Genomic DNA, 14,368 nt, shown 5'->3' with positions numbered 1-14,368 from the left:
ATGTTCACATTTTAAATAATTGACTTGTAAAGAAAAATAAAATAGTTAAAATACATTATCCTTTTACTTGTAAATTGAGAAGTGACTATATATAAAAAAAAACAGATATAATATATGCTTTTATTATACAATTTATCCTATTTTGAAATCCGAATTCTCAAACACCGTCTTAAAAAAAGTAAAAATTCCAAATGATAAGGACATGAGAGGAGGATAGCAAGCCATCCATTTCCCTACCTCCATTATCAATATTCCTTTCTTCGAATACCTGTAGCAGAGACCTGCTTGGGCCCCCACAGATGCCTTCCCTTTTCACCATTTCAATGTACTTCCTCATCTATAAATACATCAATTGCATAGCTTTGGAGATACATTGCAAGTTAGCTAACTACTTTAGAAACTCAAACAAACCTTTTACTTCTCAACTCTCTCAAATTCACCATGGCTGACAAGTGCGGCAACTGCGACTGCTCTGACAAGAGCCAGTGTGTGTAAGTGATCCATAATCATCCATCCACGATGGAGCTTTCCAGCAGTTTCCAGTCTTGTGTGTGATTTTGAGATCATGTTGTTGTTTTTGTTCTGCATGATTTCTAGCTGCACTTTACTACATATATGTCACCACTAAGCTGGACCAAAGCTTTTTCAAAAGCATTTATGAACCCATGTTTCCTCAAGAATGTTACCCAGTACGCGAGTGTAGGATATAGATATGTGTCAACCGGAGGTTCATATTCTTATACTCTTGCTCGAATATCAGACACCAGTATTGCTAAGCTTGTTACAACTAAGCGCATGAGTTTGAAATCAATATTCATTGAAACTAAAGGCCTTTTTTTCAATGCTTACAGGAAGAAAGGAAACGCCTTGGTCATTGAGACTGAGAAAAGGTATATATTTTGTCAGTCTAATGCATGATTCGCTACATACATGCAGTAATACTTCCATTTATCGTATTACTTACCTACAGAAGCAAAAACGAAGGAACTATGCCTTGCACTGTTGAAAATTGAGAATTAAGAAGTTTAAAGTTGCTTTTACATATGCTAAACATAATCTGTTGTGTTATTCTTGTGCAGCTACATCAGCACTGTAGTGGTCGAGGCTGTGGCAGAGAACGATGGCAAGTGCAAGTGTGGAACTAGCTGCAGCTGCACAAACTGCACATGTGGCAATCATTAAGCAGACATATATAGAACTGCACGATGTTTTAGTCCATAATTAAATTAAGTTGAATAATTGGTGGCGTGTTGCATGTTTGTCTCCGCCTCATTGTATACCATGATAGAATGGCCATGTCTATGGACTTTGTCTGATTAATGAATGATTATTAGCACAAATCTGTTCCATGAACAAAGAGGTATAATCTTCAAATTTATTCATGTTCTACGTATATTCGTATCCAACATTCACTACAAATTCGATTACTCTTCTACCACTTTTAACAACAATAATTAAACATCAAAACTCTTAAATCAATTAATGTAGACGCATTCAATACAATGAGACTCTCTTTGCTTCTCTAAAACTCAATAAATCCTAGCAAGTTTCAACCCAAACCTTACCTAAAAACATCTAAATCCTCACCAAAATATGTCAAAAACCTCAAAAATTAAATATCCCCACCTAGCAATTTAGTTGGACAACAAAGGAAGAAAAGAGATGAAAATTTCATTTTATTTTCTGAATAATAAATTTTAAGATAAAAAAATAAGATCCATTTAGAAAACGGGTCAAGTCTTAGATAAGCCTTTTTTGTCTAGCCTAGCCTGAATATGCAAAACTTTATTGTTTTCTTTTTTCTTTTATACTATTTTCTTGTTATTTTTCACTACTTTGTTACTATTTTATTATTATGTTGTTACAATTTTGTTGTTATTATTAAGATATTGTATAACTTTTATCATCCCTTACTCTTAATATTATATAAAAAATGTAATCAAACATATTTGATCACACATGCTCCTAATTTTTATATTCCTTTTAAATGAGCCAAAAAATAAATTTTCTTATTTTTCAAGGGAGAGTTAACATTTAAAAAAAAAATTACCTAAAGGACAATTTTTCACAAACCCTACTAGAATCTCATATTTTAAAAATAAAATAAATAAGATAAATAAATAAATGTGAAAATAACATATAAGATATGATGCCAAACCCACTTATATAACATATTGATGTAAATGACTGCCACTCACATTTATTTATTGAGTTAATTGCTTGATACATACCCAAACTATAATTCTTATTTTAGATTAGTCTTTTAACTTTAAAATATTTTAATTATATTCTTAAATTATTGATATTATATCAATCAGATTCTTCTTATTTTGAAACTGTTAATTTAACAATTAAATGACACGTAAAATTTTATATGACATAATTTAAGATAAAAATTTAAAAGAAAAATAAAACGTTGCCGCATAATTTTTAAAATTAAAAACTAAAAATAAAGTAAAACCAAAAAAAGATAGAGTGAACAATAGTTTCTGTAAAAGCTTTTTACCACATCCATTTTTACAATATTCATTTTTCTTTAAATTTTTCATTTTAGATTATATCACAGAAGATCTGACGTCTCATTTGACAATTAAATTAATGATTTTAGTGACGAAAGCACCTCATTAGTATAACATTGATAGTGTGGAGACATAATTAGAACGTTTAAAATTTTTGGTGCAATTAACTCTTATTGATAATACTCTGGAATGACATATTTTTATGTATTAATTACATATTTATTTTGAGTATGATCTTACTAATTTGAGTTATTTATGGTTTTTTATCTTGTAGGGACTAAATTGAAGGCAAAAGAAAATTTAGTGGCAAAAAGCGTAAATTTAAAGATAAAATGGGATAGTATGCAAAATAGGAAAGAAGTGGTGCCGAAAATGCGAAGTGTGGAAGACTTGGGGGCAACAGTTCAAAGAAGAGATTTTATAAACACACTACTCTATTTAAATTTTAATTATATTAGGATTACTGTTAAGATTATTATTTAGATTTAATTTTAACTTTTATCTTTATTTATCTTTTAAAATTTAGATAGGAATAAATTAGGTCTTCTGCGTACTATAAATAGGGGATGGAGTGACACAAATTTCACTCATCTTTTCTGTAAAAGCTCCCTCTCCCAAAAAGCTCTACTTTTGTTCCTTTCATTTATTCAATAAAATTTCATTTTTATTTCATCTTTTCTGTAAAAGCTCCCTCTCCCAAAAAGCTCTACTTTTGTTCCTTTCATTTATTCAATAAAATTTCATTTTTATTAAGTTTATTTCTTTCAGGTTTCTCTAAATCGTAAGTCTAAAATTTAAGTGAAATTGGTGGTCGTAGTCGTCTCTTCCATTATAACTGGTTTATTCTGTTCAAGAATACTTATCTAAACCCTACTTACCTTATACCATTCTTTTTGTTATTTTACAGGAATAGAATATTTTTCGTACTCTCAATTTATATTTAGATCAAAATTCTAATTTGAAAACTATGATCATGATAAGGCAGCACCAATTCAAAGTTGAATTTGATTTTTCTTTTTGGGTAGAGTCCATATTGCATAGATTTTGGGATTACATTCTAAAAGACAACCTAAAAGAAAATTCCAAATGATATAGACATGAGAGGAGGACAGTAAGCCAACCTTTCCTTTGCCTCCATTATCAAGATTCCTTTCCTTTGAACTCTTGTAGCAGAGGCGTGTGCTTCTCTCATGCCTGCTTGGGCCCCTACAGATGCCTTCCCTTTGCACCATTTCCATGTACTTCCTCTTCTATAAATACATCAAGTGCATAGCTTTGGATATACATCGCAAGTTAGCTTAACTACTTTAGAAACTCAAACAAACCTTTTACTTCTCAACTCTTTCAAATTCATCATGTCTGACAAGTGCGGCAACTGCGACTGCTCTGACAAGAGCCAGTGCGTGTAAGAAATCATCCTTCCATCATCAGCTTTCGACCAGTTTCTACTGTTGTGTGTGGTTCTTTGATTTTGTTATTGTTCCTAAGTTAGTTCTGCATGTTTTTTAGCTGCATACTACTAGGGGCAAATTCATAAAAAATATTTTTTAGCGGTCGGAATTTAATTATAATTTTTTTCATAGATAAAATATAAATTTATTAAGGTTGTTGTGACTAAATGCATGAGTTTGCAATCAATTATCATTGAAACTGAAGGCTTTTTTTTGTTATGCTTACAGGAAGAAAGGAAATAGCTTGGTCATTGAGACTGAAAAGAGGTATATTAGGACCAATATTGAATAATTTAACCAAAATTGAACCCATTTGGATAAGTAATCATATTCTTACCTAGAGAAGCAAAAAAAGGAGCTATGCTTTGCACAGTCCAACACATATGCTTAAATATAATCTGTTGTGATATTTCTTTGCAGCTACATCAGCACTGTAGTGGTCGAGGCTGTGGCAGAGAACGATGGCAAGTGCAAGTGTGGAGATAGCTGCAGCTGCACAGACTGCACATGTGGCACTCATTAAGCAGACATAGAACCATGATGTTTTAGTCCATAGCAATATTAGGACCTAAAAATAATGAAATTGAGTTGAATAAATTGGTGTTTTGTTGTTGTAGTTTGAGACATTGAATGCGTTTTCATGCCTGTCTGTCTTATGTCTGAGTCTCATTGTACACTATGATGGAATGGTCATATCTATGGACTTCGTATGATTAATGAATTATTATCAGTTTAAATCTTCTCTTTGTATCCATGTTGGGTACATATTTAAACATGGATAAGGAGATGTACTCTTCAAATTTATTCATATTGGACATATATTCTTACCCAACACTCACCTAAGCTACAATAGAACATTTTTTAGAACAGTTCTTTTTATTATTTCGAATCAGTACTAAAAACAAGTCCATGGTAAGCAAAAGTAGTTAACAACACTTAAAGCATGCACTAGGTGCTATATCTCAATGGCAATTGTTCTTCTGAATCTACCGGAAATTCCTCATCTATCACAGATTCTTGGAACCTCTTCGGAAGGAAATATCGACCACCGAGGCGCTGTTGGTAGTGTATGATCACAGCAAAGAATATACCCAACACAATAATAATGAAGTCCCAAGCAGTTGAGTAGTAATCTGCACCATGATCTCCGTAGATGTACGAGTCATCTATATCAGCATAGCTGTTTGCTCTGTACAGATCATATCCATGGGGTACGAGGCGAACAAGGGTGATTCCGATGTAAAAGAAATGAGAAAGTGCTGGTTCTCTCAAGTTCTGGAACATATTGAAGATTATTTGTGGAAAAAGAAAGGCATCCAGTACCAAACCAGCATAAGCTCTTGAACTCCCCAAAATGATTTCATCTATGTAGTACCAAGTTAGATGTACATTCTGCCTTGACTTAACCAAAAAGGCGATAATAGCTCCGATTACGTACACTGGAACACACACATAGATCCCCCTTTTTTCTGCAATCCAAAAGGTCTTTTTCTTTTCAGTGTAGCATCTAGCAGTCCATGAGAGCATCAGAAGACGGACTTGCAGCAGAAAAGCCACCATTGTGACGACTCTAATGATAACCTCGTTCATTTCGAGCCACGTTCCACCTCTAATCAAGACCGATCTCTCGCTATCTTGAATGAACATTGCTTCGAGGTTTAGAACCAAAGGGATCAAGTGTCCCAGGGCTAGAATAACAAGCATTAGAAGTGAAACCAGAGGACCAATGCCACGGTGCTTCCTGACATGAAAGATTTGAAATGCAACAAAGATAATTGCAAGAGTATTGGATATTACCAACATGATCATCTCGAAATCCATTCTCCAAATTGATTCCGCAACCCAACTGCGATAATAAGCTCTTCCCGAAAACTGCAGGGGCTTGAAGGACAGAGGATCAATTTCTTCACGTGTGCTTTCGATGCTTCCTTTGATCTTACTTCTCCTGTCCGAGTTCAATGGAGGAAAATTGATTTTCACCAGGATCTCGCAATCCATCGAATGGCTTGAAAATGTTTTGTCACCTGACCTTAAATGTTTGCAGCCAACCATGCATAGGCTACCTGTTGCTGTATCATAAACCCCTTCAGCAGAAATTTGGATTTCGGTTTCCAAATATTCATTTGAAGATTCGTTAACCAGATTAAGGCCACCATCCAATTCCGAACTACGCAACATGATACTCATTTTATAGCTGATATTAAGCAAGCCACTGCTGGAATTGGATTCAACGCCAGAACTTTTAGGCTTTGAGCTTGAGGATGGTATTAGAGACGGAAATCTCTGATCTTGCTGATCACCTACCGCAAGAGGATCCGAAGAACCCCATCCGATTCTTCCTTTGGAACCTTTGATGATCGACATACTAAAACCCAGATTACCAGAATAGCCATCTGGATAGTGTCCCTTAATGCTTTTAGTCTTAGGATTCTTCTTTGGACATGATTTCTCCACTTCGTCCATTTCCGTGTATACATACTTCAAACCTTGAAGTTGAATTCCTCCTCCATAACGTCCAGTATTTCGGAACTCGACCCTGTCAAAGAAACCACCTTCATTCCTAGGCTTCTCACTCCAAATTTCTCCTAGAATGGTGCTTGTGTTTCTGATAGACAAGATTGCTGGGAATCTTAAGCTCAACCGTGTCGTGCAGTCTCCAACATGAGACTTCTCCAAGGAGCTCGATGCATCATAGATTCGGCAAGCAATGATACAAAGCCGATTACTCTTTGCATCCCAAGATCCTTCTCCAATTAATGAAGTGTTGAGATTGGGAGAGCTATAGTATCCCTGATAGCTATCGTTCCGAAATTCTATCAGAAACCTCAAGCTTAGCCTATCGTTTGAGCACTGAATCATACTCAACGATATTACTGAAGGTAAATATCCAATACCATCACCAAATGGATTGCAACTCTTTGAAGAATTACAACTGCCAGTATACTCCAATTCGAAAGCATTGCTTCCACCTAACATATCACAAATAGTTCGAGTTTGCGATAAGCGGAGGGACGACATCGGTTGGACATCGGCTCCCCGAGGACACCCTTCACTAAACTGTTTTGAAACCATGGTGTAAGCGTAATTTGCTTGAGGAAACATCAGCAGTGAAATTTGCTCAAAGTGATTTGGATCACCAATTGAATTCAAGCTATCCAGGGTACCAGTCACTAAAGTTCTGATTGTACTTGACTTCCTAAGATTATTAATCTTAAGAACAGCAGCAAGATGAAGCAGTTTACCTTCTTTGGAGTAAGCATAACTCGATCCCACCATGCAAAGCTTCCCGGTTGTTCGAGACCAGAAGCCTCGAAAATCAAAGTCCAGTGTCCCACGGTCGCTTGAATCGCTTGAACTTATAACGTATGAGCTTCCAGAGGAGATACTCTGTTCATAGTAAAACGAGGTTTGAAAAATCAGGTTTCCTTCCACCATAAAGACATCATCAGCATCGGTTGTATATACGTGGTGAGTTTCGAAAAGGAACGTTTTAGATTCCGGTGGAGAGTAGGAACGTGAAGGAGGATTGTTTAGGACTTTATCACCACCACTGAAGTAACCATTTTGACGTCCAGGGAAAGGCATGATATTGAACTCCTCATCAACTGGTTTGGATTCATGAACAACTGAGTTACAGTGAACGCCATAATCAAATTCACTTGCTGTGCCGAAGACTACATGAAGACATGTGAAAGAGGAGATGATAAACAAGAAGAAGAAAGCATTAAAACAAAGTTTCGTCCTACAGAATATGGAACAGTCCATATCTATAGACAGGAATTTCTTCGGACAGCAAGATTGTGATAAAGAACTTATTGCAAAAGCTTTGAAAATGATCGTAAATATATAGATATCACTCTACATCTCTCACTGGACATGGGAAATTTCCAAGAACAAGGCCTTGCAAGACTTTGAAAAGTAAGAGAGGATTATGCCAATATTTTACATTTAATCCGAAGGAAGTTTTTGATCAAATAACATTATAAAATGAACACAACAAAAGACAACCTTATATTTAACCACTAAATAATTTTTGAAAACTGATGTATTTTTTTGTAGACTCCATAATATATATATATATATATATATGACAAAATTAAGGGTTAATATATCATTTGGTACTTACATTTGGCTTGAATTTTCAATTTGGTACCTAATCTTTTTTTTTTAATTTGGAACCTAAGTTTGGCTTTAATGTTCAATTCGGTACCCAAACTAAACGACATCATATGGTTCAATAAATATTTGACATGTTCGCCCTAGTAAAAAAAACATAGGTATTTAGTTGGGACAAAAGAAAAACTTACGTGTTAAATTGAATATTGAAGTCAAACCTAAATACTAGTATGGGGCAAAGAAAACTCAAGTATCAATACAAAAAAAAAATCAGGTACCAATTTAAGAAAAAAAATTTAAATATCGAATTGAACGTTAAAATTAAATATAGGTACTAAATAATATATTAACTTTAAAATTAAAGGAAGTTTAGAGTCATGCCTCGTCTTCTACCTCAATCCAATAACGAGTGGTTATTATTATTATTGTCGGCAGGTCCTACAACAGCTGACTTGACTTAAAAACTAGACCACATGGATGCAATTTCCTGCTATTTGCTAAAAGTGGTCCAATCGTTGATTTTTCAAAGGGTTAAAATATGTTGTAGGTCCTGTACTATTCATAAATTTAAAATTTAGTCCTACATTTTTATTTTCAGGAACTTACTTTTTCCACTTTTCAAATTTTAGAATTGAGGTCTAATTGCTAACACAGTTAATTTTTTTTGTTAAATTTAGGTCCCTATATGATAAAGTTAAGGGTTAATATATCATTTAGTGCTTATATTTGGTTTCAATGTTTAATTTGGTACCTAAACTAAACAACATCATGTACTTCAATAAATATTTTACATGAGTGCCTTAGTAAAAGAATCATCGGTACTTAATTGGGACAAAAGAAAAAAACTCAAGTGCCAAATTAAACATTAAAGTAAAACTTAGGTACTTATATGTGACAAAAAAAAACTCAAGCATTAATATGAAAAAACTCAAGTTTCAAACTAAACATTGAAGTCAAACTTAGATACTAAATTTAAAATTGAAATCAAATATGGGTACCAAAAAATATATTTTAACAAGTTGAGAGTCAAGCCTCGTGTTCTACCTCAATCCAATAATGAATTATAATTATTTTAGACCCGTTTGCTATGTTTGGGCTCGATTTATACTTAAATAATACTAATAATGAATTATTATTATATTTATACTTAAATAATATTAAAATAGGTGTAACTTAATAAGCAAATGCCTCTAAAATAGTAACAAAATTAATAATAAAATAAGAGTTATACAATATCCAAATAATAACAACAAAATAGTAGTAACATAATAGTGAAATGATAGTAAAAAAGTAAGAAAATAATAAGAAAATAGTAGCAAAACAGCAAGAAAATAGCTTCTTCTTTTTTTGTCTTTTTGCTAATTAGGGTCGAGATTGGGCCTAAAAGGCTTACCCAAGGTCTGACCCGATTTTTAAACGATTCTTTTTTTTACCCAAGTCTAATTTTTGAAACTTATATTTTTATCTAAACTCTCTCAATTTTCGGACGGAATTTCAGATCTGGTTGAATGACCCGACCATGACAGATTTATTATTATTTTTGGGTTAACGAACTATTATTGTTATTATTATTATTATTATTATTATTATTACGAAAAATAGCAAAGTCGATGTGAATCAGTTTAGTCATTTTTTTGTAGGTTTTGGGTCGAAACAAAGGGATTTTATTGGCAGGTCCTACAACTGTTGACTTGACTTAAAAGCTAGACTAGATGGATGAAAATTCGTGCTATTTGCTAAAATGGTCCAATCATTGAAGGGTTAAGTTATGTCATCGGTCCCTGCACTATTGAAAAATTTTAAATTTAGTTCTTATACTTTTATTTCCAATAATTTAACCTTTACCTTTTAGATTTCAAAATTTTGAAATAGGAAATATTTTCAAACCATGCAAAGTATTTCCTCCACCATTACCAAATCAATCTTCAAGCAAAGGAATTCAAAAAGTTATAAAAATCATTCCTCTCCTCCCGAGTAGATCGTCAATCTCTTCATCCAATTAAGGTTTTTATGTCTTCGAATCAGGTGTGGGATCTAAACTTAAATATTTTTTTATAATTGAAAGCAGTAGAAAGCAATGGTTAAAATCATAATCATTATAATAAATTATGTTATAAAAATAATTTATATTTATTTTATAAAGTTATAATAAAAAATTTATATTATTTAAATCTTATTTTTTTTAAGTTATGATAAAAAAATTATTATAAAAATAATTTGTATGTCGTAAAAGTGATGATTCATATTTCATTGGATTGTACAAATATGTTGCATAATTCGTAACTTCATTCATAGATGAATTTGAAATGATTCATACTTTGAAAAGTACACAAAAAAAAATCTCGATGATCTTAATGATATAGATTCGGATGATGATCATAATTAACACTGATGTAAACTTCATACGAAATACATTATAACAATAGTAACAAATATCACAACTCTCAAACACTTTGATATAGCAATATTTATCTTTCATTGCCTTTTTCAAATTTGAGTGTTATTTACAAGGTCGAAGCTAAAATTGTTGATAAGGGGGCAAGATATTTATATATAATATACATGATCAAAGTGGAAAAGACCTACTTTCAACAACAGATTTTTACATTCGGGATAATCTTAGTCACCAAAATTTAGAAGAAAAAAAAGAGTTAAATGCTCAATTTTTATTAAATATTATAATTATTTAAGTTTATTTTTCATCTAATTAATTTTAGATAATATTTATACTTAGATGTTGCAATTATTACTTTATTACCAAATTAATATTTATATATTATTTTGTATTAATTTATTAAATTTATAATTAAAAATTTATAAATTCTATAAAAGAAATCAAATAAAAAAATTTTGAAAAAAGTTTAAGAAGTCAAACACAAATTTGTCCTTATTTTAGACACTACATTATAATATCAAATTAAAAAAATTGAAAATTCAAAGGACCTTAAAAGAAATTTTATAAATTTTAGGGGCAGCTAACCCCAAAGTTCATATCTAGTATTTAACATAACAGTACTCGTTTATATTAAACATATCAAACAAGTCGATCATATAAATATTTAAATTATCGATTGAAATTAATTTATCACTAATTCATATTCATACCAAACATATCATTAATGCATTGGATATTTAAGTATGGTTATAAATTATAGGTTTTAATAGCTTTTATCAAACACCAGAGAGGAGTAAACTAAGTCAAAAGTTGGTAAATGGAAAGCTGAAAACACCAAAATTACAAGGAAATGTTATGCTACATGCCAATAAATTTGTATAAAGATTTATATAAACATTTACTTTTAATTTTGTAAGAATTTATGTTGGATTTATATTTAAATATAAAAAAAAGAGTATAATTTTTAAATTTATTCATTTTGGGTACATATTCGCATTTAAGGCTCACCCAAACTTTAATCTAAAATAAAAATTTAAAATAAAATATTTTTTAAAACAATTTTATTTATAACTTTATATTACATTAGGCTTATTAAGCTATAAAAGAAAAAGGATCAATTTACAGAATTATTTGGAAACAGTAAAAGTTGTGAACACTTAGAAGTAACACAAGGCATGGACTAGGTGCTATATTTCAATGGCAATTGTTCTTCTGAATCCACTGGAGGTTCCTCATCTATCACAGATTCTAGGAATCTCTTCGAAAGGAAATATCGACCGCCGAGGCGCTGTTGGTAGTGTATGATCACAGCAAAGAATATACCCAACACAATAATAATGAAGTCCCAAGCAGTTGAGTAGTAATCTGCACCATGATCTGCATAAATGTATGTGTCATCTATATCAACATAGCTGTTTGCCCTGTAAAGATCATATCCATGGGGTACGAGGCGAACAAGGGTGATTCCGATGTAAAAGAGTCGAGAAAGAGCCAGTTCTCTCGAGTTGTGGAACATGTTGAAGATGATTTGAGGGAAAAGAAAGGCATCCAGTATCAAACCAGCATAAGCTCTTGAATTCCCCAAAATGATTTCATCTATGTCGTACCAAGAATGCCTGGCCATTACTGTTCTGTGTACATTCTGCCTTGACTTAACCGAAAAGGCGATAATAGCTCCGATTACGTACACCGGAGCACACACATACAGCCCCCTTTTCTCTGCAATCCACAAGGTCTTTTTCTTCTCAGTGGAGCATCTAGCAGTCCATGAGAGCATCAGAAGACGGACTTGCAGCAGAAAAGCCACCATTGTGACGACTCTAATTATCACCTCGTTCATTTCGAGCCACTTTCCACCTCTAATCAAGACCGATCTCTCGCTATCTTGAATGAACATTGCTTCGAGGTTTAGAACCAAAGGGATCGAGTGTCCCAGGGCTAGAATAACAAGCATGAGAAGTGAAACCATAGGACCAATGCCACGGTGCTTCCTCACATGAAAGATTTGAAATGCAACAAAGATAATTGTAAGAGTGTTGGATACGACCGACCCGATCATCTCGAAATCCATTCTCCAAACCGATTCCGCTCCCCAACTGCGAGAATAAGTTGTTCCCAAAATCTGCAGAGGCTTGAAATACAGACTATCGGTTTTTTCACGCGTGCTCTCGATGCTTCCCTTAATGTTATTTGTCTTGCGCGAGTTCAATGGAAGAAAGTTGACTTGCACAAGGATATCGCAATCTATCGAATGGCTTGAAAATGATTTGCCGTCTAACCTTGAACGCCTGCAGCCAACCATGCATAGGCTACCTGTTGTTGTATCATAAACCCCTTCAGCAGAAATTTGGATTTTGGTTTGCAGATATTCATATGAAGATTGGTTAGCCGGTTTGAGGCCACCATCCAATTCCAAACTAAGTGGCGGGATGCTAATTTTATAGCTGACATTAAGCAAGCCACTGCTGGAATCGGATTCAACGCCAGAACTTTTAGGCTTTGAGCTTGAGGATGGTAATAGAGATGGAAATCTCTGATACTGCTGATCATCTACCGCAAGAATATCCGAAGAACCCCATCCGATGCTTCCTTTGGAACCGTTAATGATGGACATACTAAAACTCATGTCTCCAGAATAGCCATCTGGATAGTGTTCCATACTGCTATTAGTCCTAGAATTCTTCTTTGGACATGATTTCTTCACTTCGTCCATTTCCGTGTACACATACTTCAAACCTTGAAGTTGAATTCCTCCTCCATAACGTCCAGTATTTCGGAACTCGACCCTGTCAAAGAAACCACCTTCATTCCTAGGCTTCTCACTCCAAATTTCTCCTACAATGGTGCTTGGGTTTCTGATAGACAAGATTGCAGGGAATCTTAAGCTCAACCGTGTCGTGCAGTCTCCGACATGAGACTTCTCCAAGGAGCTCGATGCATCATAGATTCGGCAAGCAATGATACAAAGCCGATTACTCTTTGCATCCCAAGATCCTTCTCCAATTAATGAAGTGTTGAGATTGGGAGAGCTATAGTATCCCTGATAGCTGTCGTTCCAGAATTCTATCAGAAACCTCAAGCTTTGCCTATCGTTTGAGCACTGAATCATACTCAACGATATTACTGAAGGTAAATATCCAATACCATCACCAAATGGATTGCAACTCTTTGAAGAATTACAACTGCCAGTATACTCCAATTCGAAAGCATTGCTTCCACCTAACATATCACAAATAGTTCGAGTTTGCGATAAGCGGGGGGATGACATCGGTTGGACATCGGTTCCCCGAGGACACCCTTTACTAAACTGTTTTGAAACCATGGTGTAAGCGTAATTTGCTTGAGGAAACATCAGCAGTGAAATTTGCTCAAAGTGATTTGGATCACCAATTGAATTCAAGCTATCCAGGGTACCAGTCACTAAAGTTCTGATTGTACTTGACTTCCTAAGATTATTAATCTTAAGAACAGCAGCAAGATGAAGCAGTTTACCTTCTTTGGAGTAAGCATAACTCGATCCCACCATGCAAAGCTTCCCGGTTGTTCGAGACCAGAAGCCTCGAAAATCGAAGTCCAGTGTCCCACGAAAATATGAGCTTCCAGAGGAGATACTCTGTTCATAGTAAAACGAGGTTTGAAAAATCAGGTTTCCTTCCACCATAAAGACATCATCAGCATCGGTTGTAAATACGTGGTGAGTCTCGAAAAGGAGAGTTTTCGATTTGGGTGCATAGTAGGAACGTGAAGGAGGATTGTTTAGGACTTTATCACCACCACTGAAGTAACCATATTGACGTCCAGGGAAAGGCATGATATTGAACTCCTCATCAACTGGTTTGGATTCATGAACAACTGAGTTACAGTGAACGCCATGTTGGGTATGGGTC

The 14,368-nt window shown here is 33.9% G+C and overlaps 2 protein-coding genes across 2 annotated transcripts; both read right to left on the bottom strand.

Annotated features, from left to right (window-relative positions):
- Positions 1-4,918: 4,918 nt before the first annotated feature.
- On the bottom strand, positions 4,919-7,735 carry LOC107902458 (uncharacterized). The gene has a single exon (XM_041092792.1). It carries the CDS (start codon positions 7,733-7,735, stop codon positions 4,919-4,921), a length of 2,817 nt encoding a protein of 938 aa, XP_040948726.1.
- Positions 7,736-11,661: 3,926 nt separating this feature from the next.
- On the bottom strand, positions 11,662-14,292 carry LOC121217269 (uncharacterized). Its single transcript, XM_041092791.1, has one exon. The coding sequence runs from the start codon at positions 14,290-14,292 to the stop codon at positions 11,662-11,664; it is 2,631 nt and encodes an 876-aa protein (XP_040948725.1).
- Between the last annotated feature and the right edge of the window lie 76 nt (positions 14,293-14,368).

Source organism: Gossypium hirsutum, chromosome D05 (assembly GCF_007990345.1).
Source record: "Gossypium hirsutum isolate 1008001.06 chromosome D05, Gossypium_hirsutum_v2.1, whole genome shotgun sequence".
NCBI classification, from domain to species: Eukaryota; Viridiplantae; Streptophyta; class Magnoliopsida; order Malvales; family Malvaceae; genus Gossypium; species Gossypium hirsutum.
The sequence above is the reverse complement of the archived record's forward strand: the minus strand, read 5'-3'. Positions and strand labels throughout refer to the sequence as shown.